The 12619-nt window shown below is 37.0% G+C and overlaps 1 protein-coding gene across 2 annotated transcripts in view; it reads right to left on the bottom strand.

Moving 5' to 3' along the window:
- Nucleotides 1-12619, bottom strand: part of slc38a9 (solute carrier family 38 member 9) — a 39523-nt gene that overhangs the window by 14286 nt on the left and 12618 nt on the right. For both annotated transcript variants that reach the window (XM_073914074.1, NM_001079999.1), the window contains exons 7-10: nucleotides 12090-12260; nucleotides 11908-11964; nucleotides 7153-7350; nucleotides 4376-4483 (exon numbers count right to left, since the gene is read on the bottom strand). In XM_073914074.1, coding sequence (XP_073770175.1) covers nucleotides 4376-4483; nucleotides 7153-7350; nucleotides 11908-11964; nucleotides 12090-12260 — 534 coding nt within the window. The remainder of the gene's footprint in view (nucleotides 1-4375; nucleotides 4484-7152; nucleotides 7351-11907; nucleotides 11965-12089; nucleotides 12261-12619) is intronic.

Raw genomic sequence — 12619 nt, 5'->3', positions numbered from 1 at the left:
AACAGCTTGGTCTAAACTATAGTTATTCTGTGTTTCCTGATGTGCGTATAATGGGGTGGGGGGGTGGGGAATATATATGGGGTTATATCTGTTAAAAGTATTTTGTTATCTGATTGTAAAAACTGTATATTCTCACTTTCGGAAATAAAAAAACTGAATTACAAAAAAAAAAAAAAAAAAAAAAATGTGAATCTCTGCAATAGCACTAATAGTTTACACCTCCTCACATACAGCCATAGAGCATCTTTCAGGGTCTTAGAAAATTTAAGCCAATAGTTTTCTGTAAGCAAGTAAGCAAGATTAATCTAAAGCAAAAACACTTGTGGCTACAAGATCCAGCTCATGAAACTCTTGTGAACAAATATTCTTTGTTTATTTATTAAGTTATCTCAGTGACTTTTTTTTTTTTACTAACCACCCATAAGTTGCCAACATTTTATTGTAGCCCAGTTTGAGCTCTTTCCTACGGAACCCCGGAAGGGACGTAGTGGAGGAGAAAAAAAAAATTGGCAGGGTGGAAAAAAAATAATGGGTGAAAGAAAAAATGGGTGGGAGGAAAATATACATTTCTAAGTTGTTGCGTTCTCTCGCAAAGTTTTGCGTTCCCTCGCAAAGTTTTGCGTTCTCTCGCAAATATGTTTTGTGTTCCCTCAAAACTGTTTCACCACAAACACTTCCTGTTCACTTCTCACGCTAACCCTCCCGTTTTTGCCGAAATTCTCCTGTATTTTACCATTCTACCCCACTTTCTTTACATTACTGTGCGTCGATCGTCGCCTTTCATATGCTACCTCTGAACCAGTGAATGCATGTATAAGCGCTGACTGACAAACGCGCTCCATACAATAAACTGATCCCAGATCAGCGTCTGTACGCGCCATTTAAAGGGACACTTCTGTTAACAAGTGAGTTTATTGTACAGAGCGCATCTATCAGTCAGCGCTTATACATGCATTCGCTGGTTCAGAGGTTGCAAAGTGAAAGGCGGCGATCGACACACAGATTTAACGTAAAGAAAGTGGGGTAGAATGGTAAAATATCTGAGAATTATGGCAAAAACGGGAGGGTTTACATGAGTGAAGTAAACAGGAAGCGTTTGTGGAGAAACAGTTTTGTGAGAGAACGCAAAACATCTTTGCGAGGGAACGCAAAACATCTTTGCTAGATAATGCAAAATTTTGCGACGGAACGCAAAACATCTTTGCGAGGGAACGCAAAAACTTAGAAATATACATTTTCCTCCCACCCATTTATTTATTTTTTCACCCAGCCAATTTTTTTCTCCTCCACTACGTCCCTTCCGGGGTTCCGTACTTTACCGCAGTATTAGACTTAAGGTACTTATTTGTTTGATTGAATGCGCGAGTTCGGGAAAGTGATTTCTTCCCTCTTTGGGATGGGACCACGAGGCGACGTTCATTCACAGAATGCAAGTTTCTTGAGGGCACATAAATCTGAAGAAGTGAGAGCAGTTAAGGAGCGAAGCCAGAAGTCGCTTTGTAAGCAAACATCAGAGCTTTGAATTTGATGCGAGCAGCAACTGGCAGCCAGTGCAAACGGATGAGTAGCGGAGTGACATGTGCTCTTTTTTTTCAATTAGGACTGCGATGTAGCAAAAAAAAATTATATATTTTTAATTTATATAATTTTTTCATATCAGTTGATATCAATAATTATTATGATAAATGACAAATATTTATATCTATCAATTTTATCAAATTTTCAGCATGCCTATCGCCTTTTGCAGCTGATTTAAGACATTTAGTGAAATGTTTTAGCTGTCTGACAATATAAATAATAAAATAATAAACAAAAGAAGAATCTTATTTCAGCATTTACTATTGAAGGTTTCAACAACCAAGACAGAAATAAATCAGAGAAAATAAAATAAAACAGGTTTGGAAGAAGTAAACGGTGAGTTAATAGTGACAGAATTTTCAGTTTGGGATGATCTCTCCTTTTAATGGGGAGTATGGTTAATTTAGGGTAAAATATCTTTTAATATGTTTTATTTAGGAATGTTAATGATTACTTGATCTAATAATTGTCAATAACCCTTTAATCGATAGACCTTATCGATGACTGATTTAGCATGGATATTTAAAGGTTTAGCTATGCTTTGCGATGTGAGCCGCGTCCTTGCTTTACATAATCAAGTGTGTGCAGTTCACCTTACTTATGGAGTCACACTCTTGACATCACATATTGCGGGACGCATAAAAAAAACCCTGTTATAAGCAGATCTCCATTGTATCCATGGGTGTTAACCAATTTTATCTCACAGACCTTAGCAGACTCTCATTTTATGAATCGCGCATCACAGCGAGAAATGCATTGAGACTCACCTTTCACTCAACGAGTTTCTGAGTTCTCTCATCCTTCAGACCGAGTTTATTCTTCTGCGGTAACCTAAGAATACTATCAGTGCTGCGAATAGTTTGTAAAGACTGTCCAGCTCATGCTGCTCAAACCGCTCTTCGTTAATGAATTTAATCAAAACCGTGAAAACAGATTAATGGATTGTTTTGGCGCTCAAGCATAAACTATGGCAGACTTGTTTTAAAGCGCTTCACCTCAGATGTTATTCGTCCTTCTTGTTTATGTTGTAGATAGCTGACCAACAGAAATGCATCAGAAGTTACATTCATTCATTCATTTTCTTGTCGGCTTTGTCCCTTTTTTAACCCAGGGTCGCCACAGTTGAATGAACCGCCAACTTATCCAGCAAGTTTTTACGCAGCGGATGCCCTTCCAGCCGCAACCCATCTCTGGGAAACATCCACACACACAGTCATACACTACGGACAATTTAGCCTACCCAATTCACCTGTACCGCATGTCTTTGGACTGTGGGGGAAACCGGAGCACCCGGAGGAAACCCACGCGAACGCAGGGAGAACATGCAAACTCCACACAGAAACGCCAACTTCTTTTGTTTATACATTTCAAAGAAAAATATCTTAATATTAAAAAGGAAACATAAGCTTGACAACAAAAGATCCTATCATTGTCGTAACAAATGCCCTTAAATATTGCAGCCTGTAGTTTACAGCAAGCATCAAGTGTTCATTGAGATCGTGTTGTCTGTCATATCTTTCGTCTGTCTTTTGAGGGGGTTTTCCCATTAGGCACGGCTTTCAAAAATGATGACATGAGACTCTGCTGGGTAGTTGCGCTGGTCTACCAACACTTGTTTGGGTCTGTAATTTTATCAGCATCTTCATAAGGGTGATGCTGTTTTAACTGATGGAAGAGGTTTGTGGGGTTGCCTGCTATGATGACACAAGTCGTCTGCGCAGTTTGCAGTGCATGTTGCTCTGTTTTGTGTCAGATTACACAAAATTAAGTAGCTTCAGGCTACCGAAGTTTAGTGATGTTACTGGTCACTGACAGGTCTGTGACGGTGACCTTTTTACCTTATTTTTTTCTTACCCCTCCAAGTGCAACTAACACTGTATGGCTGTAAACTTGAACAGCGTCCAGCATCTGGATAGGCAAGCTGCAAAATGCCTGAGCATTATTACGCATAGTGCATAAACATTATCGAACATTTTTGAACTGTCATAATCGTTCTATTAAAAAAATATATATTGTGATAATTATCGTTATCGAATTATCGCCCAGCCCTATAAGCAATTCAAAAATATATATAAAATAAATGTCTATATAAAAAAAATAAATATATATATAAAAATGTCAGGACTTCTCCAGGCCCCTAAAACACCCTCAGACCTCAGAGGGTTAATGTGAACAAATTGTCCAGAAATTACATGCTGCAAAAGAGGTGAGAGTTGAAACCTTTGGTCTTGTTTTCAGCTGGTATTTCCAAGCATTAAAACACGTCTCATGTGACCACTTGTTTTTCATTGGGAGTCACTGATTTCAAAGAGATCCTCTTATTTCGTCCACATCACTTTTGTGGAAGCACTGAATGAACAAATCCATGGTACACAGCTTAAACTCCATGTGAGCCTGAAGTTGCTCAGACTTATTTCAGCATGTTGATGTACTTTCAGCTGAAATGGAACATTGAGTAGGAGGCTTTTTTCGCCTCGGTTTAAAAGCTGCTGTATGTAAGTTTTTGACTCTTCTAAAGCATAATTTTTTTTATATTTAAGAAACAATTCTAAGTGAACATTCTTGTTTATGTGAAAAACAATGCTGAAGTCAGATATTCTGAAAAATGACTCTCAATAGCAGGTGTAAATGGTATAAAACTTTACACTCTGTAGAATTAACTGCATTGTCATTTGACATGATTTAAAAATAATAATAATAATTTATTAAACTTTACTTTTTTATATAAAAACATACAGCATTAAAATGTGCATAATTTTACACTCAAGAAGATGCATGCTTTGGTAAATAAGTTTACCTGGAACAAAAAACATTGATGAATCAAACCAGTGAAACTCCAGGTGAAAGCCCAATTGAATGGCTTTATATGTGACCAGAAAAATGAGATAGATCACTGATATTGTGCCTGTGAAGAACAAACAAAAAAAAAAGTTCATTAAAACCGCTGGCAAGTCAAACCCAATTGGCAGGACTGTTTTAACAAAAACATTTGTTCGACATTCAAATGCATATAAATGCTTGAGAGCAAAGATAGAAATAAATGGAAATTATAAAACCAAATTTAGAAAGGCACAGTCATTGAGTACTCTCAAGAAAATTCCAAAGGGAAGACCAAACACACAAGAACACTATCAAGACACAGTTCCACTGTACAATTCAGAAGGTATACCTTTGGGTACAAAGCAAAAGTCTTTCCAATAGTTTTTTTTAATCATTTTGTGAATCTCCTTCCAGTAAACTTGATTGTCACAATCCCAAAATACATGAGTCACTAGCCCCTTTCACACATACAGACCTTTCCGGAAAATTGCCGGCAATTTTCCGGAAATGTTGTGTGTGAACGGGCCTTTTTTGAAAATACCGGTAAATTCGTTCTGGCTATTTTCCGGAAAGAGAAGTTGTAACATTACCGGCAATTTGCCGGAATGCTGCGCTGTGTGAATGCAGAAGGAAGATTGCCATAATAAGCGCGTGCACGTCTAGAACGTGCTGACGTGAGACGTCTGCTTTAGCCAATCACAACAGTCAGACGCATTTACGTCCGCACGGTTTATGAGAATAAAAGCCTTTGAATATTTTTCCAGACACATTTAGCTGCTAGAAGTTAGTCAGATCACGTTTATATGTTCTTCTTAATGCCAACTGTGTAAATAATCATCGATGAGATGCTTATGATAAGTCGCTGTTTGTTTACCTTCAAGCTTTGCGTGTGCCTGTGGAACAGCCTGTGAGCGCCTGCACACGCACATATTATGAACATCTCGACATGCGAAAGTGATCCTGCGAAAGTTGTTCACAATATTGATCATCCACAGAGTTTGTAATTTAGTCAAATGTTTACAAATACAAGCGCAGCCGTTTAAAGCTCATTTGTGGTGAATGATGTCAGAATTTACCGGTATTTTGGAATGGATGTGTGAATGCTCTTTTCCGGAAAATTTCTGTAACGTCCTCGCCTGTGTGAACAGTGCTTTTTTGAATATACCAGTAAAGTCGTTCCGGAAATTTTCCAGAAATTTACCGGTATCACTGTGTGAAAGGGGCTACTGAGACTATGTCTACCTTACCTTTGAAACATAACAGAACAGTTGGGAAATATTCTATGGAGGCGAACTGGAGTTAGATAAATCATGTGACTACATTTATAATTTTGTTTCTGAACCGAAATTGAAGTACTTTTGGGATAGATATTTGAGCAGGCAGATAGCCACTCCTCATCACTAAAAATAGACCCCAAATCCTTTTTTCATATTACCCTTAAAGAATCAAAAGGTTGAATGACCACGATTTGACACTCATGCATCTACAGTTGAAGCCAGAAGTTTACATACACTCTAAAAAAAAAAAAAAAGGAACATAACAATTTTTTTAATAATGTCTGATGGTGAATGATACTAAACATTTACTATTTTAGGATTACCTAAATGATTTACATTTGCTAAATGCCAGAATAATTAGAGATTTTTTTTTTTTTTTGAGAATTTTTGTATTAATTTCTAGAAAGTCAAAAGTTTACATTCATTTCCTTGGTATTTTTTATTTTTATTTTTTTTTTATCTTTGCTTTTAGACTGTATAACTTTGGTCAAATGTTTTTGGTATCCTTCCAAAAGCTTCTCACAATAGTTTGAAGGAATTTTGGCCCATTCCTCCTGACAGAATTGGTGTAACGGAGTTCAGGGCTTTGTGATGGCCACTCCTAAACATTCACTCCGTTGCCCTTAAAGCACATTTTAACTAATTTGGCAGTATGCTTAGGGTCATGGTCTGCTTGGAAGACCCATTTGTGGCCAAGTTTTAATTTCTTTGCTGATGTCTTGAGATGTTGCTTCAGTATTTCTACATAATGTTCTTTCTTCATGATGCCATCTATGCTGTGAAGTGGATCAGTCCCTCCTGCAGCTAAACAGCCCCACAACATGATGCTGCCATCCCATAGTCTACAGTTGGGATGGTGTTCCCAGGCCTCTAAGCTTTCCCCTTTGTCCTCCAAATGTAACACTGGTCATTATGGCCAAACAGTTCAATCTTAGTTCCATCAGACCACAGGACATGTGTCCAAAAATTATTCTTTTTCCAGTGTAATTTAGCGAATTGTATTCTGGCTTGTTGATTTTCTCATGTTGTCACGGGAAGCAGTGTGTTTGAGGTTTAATTAACTCATAAGTTGTCAATTAGCCAATCGGAAACTTCCAAAACTTTAACATCATCATCTGAGCTTTTTCAGAGGCAGAGTAATCTTATTGTATGTAAACTTGACTTTCAAAATAAGTTAAAACAATTTCTCAAAAAAAATCTCGCTCTTATTATTCTGCTATTACGGATAACAGAAACAAATGTGATAATCCTAACTTACCTAAAAGAGAAAAAGTTTAGTCACATTAACATCTGACTTAAAAAAAAAAATGGTTATTTGCCTTTTTATACAGTTCATGCAAACTTCCTATGAAGCAATCATTTGAAATGCATTTTCTAATAAAAAATTTTGTCATCTTGCTTTACTAAAAATATGTACCTTTTTGATTTCAATTCAAAAAGAAATATCAGTACTCTAGGGGGAAAATGAAGGTCATACCCAAGAAAGTGAACCTGGCGAAGAAGGAAGCGGAGCGGAAATTGAGCAGCGGCAGCAGCAGGAGGATGAGGTAAAACGGGATGGTGTTGGTTTTACTCCACCAATGATCAAACTCAAGACCTGTGCTGTTATCACTTCCAGAGTACAGGGAGGTGCTGCTGTTCCCATGTGGATCCACATCTGGATACGGACATATGACTAGTGCCGGAGAACACAGAAACACGTGTACATGTTAATTGTATTCAAATAAGCACATTTAAGGCCCTGTTTCCACATTGTGTTGGATAATTTACTGAAAAATCTAAATTTACTCACTAACTTCCAGTGACCTTTATGAGTTTACTCATATATTACTATGAGTAAAATACTATGGCGGCCAATGGGTACAGGTTTCAAACACTTTTTAAAATAACAGTTTGTGTTCAACAGAAGACAGAAACTCAAATAAATTTGTGACAAGTGAAGGGTGGGTAATTGATGGAAAAGATTTCCAGTTTTGGGTTATTTATCAATTTAATATGCATTTTTAGTGATCCAACCACTAGTAGTGGTCAACAAAGACACATTGTAAAAAGATCAAAGTCACTGTTACTGTAAAAATAAAAGCTTTTTACTTGGTTTTAACCAAGCTGGTCTTCATTTGGTCAAACAAGACATCAGAGAGGTTAAAGGGCTTAGGACTATTCAATTGGCGGCCCGCGGGGCGAACCAGGCCCCAATTTGTTCCGGCCCTCCAAACAGTGTGTCCAAGACATCAAAAATAAATTTATTTCAGTCGAAATACAGCCGCTACAGTTATGAAGTGACGTGCGTCTGTTCAATACAGCACAAGCTCCAGTTGAAAACATAGGGATCCAACAATTAGCCGATTTTATTATTAACTGCGCTTTAATTCGTCACAGTTAATTAATCGTAAAGTCTTCTCTAAGGGCCTACTCGCACTATGCCATCTGTACTGTGCCCAGGCCAGTTTCCCAGATCGTTTGAGAAGTGTGAGTGCGCTGAATCGGGCTCAGGCATGGTTCACTTGGCCGGCCCTGGCCCGGTTGGAAGAGGTGGGCCTGAGCGCGGTTCACTTGGGCCAAAGCCCGAAACTGAAAGCGAGACGTGACTTTTAAGAGGCTGTTTCATATGGATTTATGAAACATTCTTACTGTTCAGTGAACACAAACTGCCGTAGATTATTAAAGACGCAAACTCCTCACTGCACGACAGCTGCGCGCCTTCAGCAGACCTCCTCCTGCAGCACGAGAGCATTATGATTATGAGTGCCAAAAGTGGCGGATCTATTCGGCGAAATATCTGACTGCATGTGACCGCATCCCTAAGGACTGTTTGGCGAAATATTTGACTGCATGTCACTGCATAACAAACCACTGAAATTATTTAACTAGAGAAATCTCCACTGTGCTGCTGACTGAGAGCGCTTCTCACTGAACAGCGCAGTAGCGGGACAAGCATGCTTTGGCCCGGTTCGAGGCAACTGTACGTAGTGTGAGTATGGCCTAAGCCACTTTTCTGTTGCAGGGTAAAAAACTGCTGCAATTAAACAAAAGTTATGCCAAGTTGCCAACTGGTGCGCTAGTTTGAAGTTCCAATAACAATGAGGCTAATACACACGCACACCGGATTAACTATAGCAGTGGCCGTTCCCATATCACGTCTTTTCTGCTTGGAAGTGTGTTATTTCTAAAATAATGTATGCGTGATCAAGCAGAGCAATGCGCTTGCATCTTTCCGGGTGCACGCAGTAGAAAACATCTCATGGTGAGAGTTGTGCGTGCCTTTCAGTGCAATGTAAACAAAAGATATATTTGACGAATTATTATTAAAATGATATGCATGAACGCAGATGGCAACAACAGTTAATCTAAATAGCTACTTACCCAATATAAAACTTGAATTTACATTATACGTGATAACCATGAAACCATAATTATTCTTCAGAATATATAATTGTACAACCAAATCTATAATTGTTGCATCCCTAATTGTTATGCAGTTCAAAAAAATAAAATATGAATGTGTCTGAATGTAGAAGAAGCCTATGATGCGCTGATTTAGTTGTGCTCTGAAATACAACATTAGAATGTTTGTAAAAAAAAAAAAAAAAAAAAGGAAAAAAAAAAGTCTATTGTACAATGCACTGATATTATGTAGTTTCAAAATACAACATACAACATATTAACGTTTCAATGTAGAAAAATACAATATGGGTGTCTTAAGGAAAAATACAGCATATGGGCTCTTATATGCTGTTGTGTTATCACTCATATAGCAAGTCATATCTCTCCGGCCCTTCGTTTGGGATGCTTTTCATGAACCGGCGCCCATGAAAAACCAATTGAATAGCCCTGAGTGTGTCTGAAATCGCATACTTCCATATTAAAATACATTAAAAACTATGCACATTAAAAGAATATGCAAGCTGAGTAGTATGTCGAAATATATAGTTTTCAAAAAAACTGTTTGTGAGAAGTACCCGGATGACCTACTACTTCCGGTTAGATTCTGAAGTATGCATCTAATGGATGCTACGCTACTCCAGTTTCATCATTTCACCAACATCACACCTGAAACCATTAATTAACCTAATCAATTAATCAACCAATAAAATGCTAAATAAAACATAATATATAAATATATAATAAATATAAAAATTTCAAATCTAATTTCTAATTTAAACCTTTTGATGACAGTAAAGTATAAATGTAAAACGCTTCCCTTTGAAATCGAAGTATCAATATCAACACCTCTTCTAGTTCTAGTCTTGTGCTTTAACACACTCAATACCAATATAATGCGGAGTCAATATATTATGTTTAACAGCATTGAAGGAAGCAGCAATGGGATTTCTTTGGCAATTGAGCAGTGTTATTTGGGTGTTCTGCAATACAAGTTTTTAGACAATGCTTTGTTTTACCTATGTTGTATGTGCAAAGCCACAGGGGCATTTAAACAAAAAATTACATTTTGGTGTTAAGAAAAATAATACTTTATTTTTTCCCTAAGCAAAGATGTCTGAAAGTCTGACATTTTATTGTAAATTACATTACAGGCGTTGACGGTATCTATACTTACCCTCAGAATTTCGTTGAGTCCCTGCTATGTTTAATCGTATGTGCATGTGTTTTTAAGGCCTGTGACTGAGCATTTCAACAGAGTATAAAACATTTGAGCACAAAAAACTATAATGTGATAAAACTAAGATTAATAGCATTTTATTATTTAAACAGAATTTATCAAATTTATTAAGAAAAAAATTCATATTTTAGTCTTGTTCCCAGTCCAAATATTTACATTTCAAAATGAGAACAAAATATTTTACTTGCCCCATTCCTTAAAATAAGCTAAATGATCTCATTTAGCTTATTTTAAGGGAATAAAAACTCTTAATTTTGACTTATTTCTTCTGAAAGTGAAAACAAACTAATATTTTTACTTGATTCAAGAATTTGAGCTATTTAGACTAGAAACGAGACGATGCAAAGAAAAGCATTTTTTTGCATTTTGATTATTTAACCCTAAAGAGTTTAATTGGTGCCACTCTAATTTTCAGTTCTTTCATAGATAACAGGAAATCACCAAATTGCTTTAATAAGTTTTGTTTTTTATTTGACCGTGCACAGCAGCTTTATAACAGAACCCTAAAATGTATTTAGTATAATAAAACAGTGCAGCTTCTTGTCCACGTGATCATGAACAGAAGAACTGAAAACAGTAAATAGTGTCATAATAAAAGCTTCACTGCTTTCGTTCTGCGTCACGCTCATCTGTTAGCTCCAATTCCTTCAGCACTCTTGTTTCAATTTAATTTATCATCTACTTTATACTACCATGACAGTCTGAAAGATACAGTAAGTTTTCAATACTTCAGCATATCCATGAACACGACTTCTGCAGGACTTCAAATGGACTTAATAAAGATGGCAACTCCCATGATTTCACCAATGGTTCTTTTGGCTATAATTTGTATAATTTATGAAATATTCTGTCATATTTTTCTTTAATTGAGATACACTGTATACTATTAATATTTGTTTCTGTCTTTTCGTTTTACAGCATAAAGCCTGGTTTATACTTCTGCGTCAAGTGACCGGCGTGACCCACGGCGCATACAACGCGCGTAGCTGAGCGTTTATACTTCTGCGCGCTGTCTCTGTTGGTCTACATTAACACTTCCGAAACACTAGTTGGCAGTGAGGTGTAAATGTTCCTCTGTGTCGAGTTTCTTCTCTGATGTTTTGCTTTTCTTGAACACTTCCTGGATGCACAAGTGGCTCAAACTCGCTCATTTTGAGGCAGGAAGCGGCGGACGTGCAACAACTTTAACTATGATATAAACACAAAACAAAACTTTCCATCCGGAGCTCCTTCACGGAACTCCACACTTGTAAACAATTTCTCCATCAGGGTCGCGCCATTCGCGCGACTCTCGGTCCCGCCCAGACTCATCAGCGCTACCAAGCCGACCAATCACAGAGCTTACACTACGCCTCGTTGCGATGTGTAATTACACTTTTTGAAAGGTGCACGTCAGCGACGCCAACGGCCACGGCGTAGGGCTATGCATTAACGCCGTAGCATACACGTGCTCTTGATGCAGAAGTATAAATCAGCCTCAAGTCAGAGCAATTAATAAATCAAGCCATTTGGATTGTGTTGAGTATCTTTGACCATGTAATGTAAATGATTATGCTTACAACTTCAGACTATTTTATACTAATAATGATAATAATAATAATGACTGCTCACCTCTCTCAGTTCCATTTGTGCCAAATGCATCTGATGTGTTGACATTGTGAACATAGTCTGTAAATGCAAAATATATAAAAGGTTATTCAGAAAAACAATTAAAAGGTTATTCAGAAAAACAATATTAGAATTCTAATTGGCAGTAAAACAAATGAGAAAGGGCAGGAAAAACAGTCACGTACTGAAAATGAATTTTCCCGTATTGAACAGGAAGTTAGACATGAGCACCCAGTAGACCACCATTGCACCAATCAGTGACACCAACGAGAAGACGAGACTGGACCATTTTCCGAAACCCCCAAAGTAATATTTACACACATCAGGAAACTCCCAGTCTGAGGTATCTACATAAGCTGCAAAGACACAGAGTTTCATATTTAAAAAAAACTTCATGTTAACTCTGGCATGACATATGAAAAAAAGACAAGCAAAAATGACATACAGTTAAAGTCAGAATTATAAGCCCCCTTTGAATTTTTTATTTTATTTTTTTGCTTTTTTAAATATTTCCCAAATTATGTTTAACAGAGCAAAGACATTTTCACAATTTTTCTGATAATATTTTTTTCTTCTAAAAAAAGTATTATTTGGTTTATTTTGGCTAGAATAAAAGCAGCTGTAAATTTTTTAAAAACAATTGTAAAGTCAATATTATTAGCCCCATTAAGCAATATATTTTTTCGATAGTCAACAGAACAAACCATCATTATAA

The sequence above is a fragment of the Danio rerio genome, chromosome 10, assembly GCF_049306965.1.
Source record: "Danio rerio strain Tuebingen ecotype United States chromosome 10, GRCz12tu, whole genome shotgun sequence".
NCBI classification, from domain to species: domain Eukaryota; kingdom Metazoa; phylum Chordata; class Actinopteri; order Cypriniformes; family Danionidae; genus Danio; species Danio rerio.
This window is presented reverse-complemented; position numbering and strand designations above follow the sequence as displayed.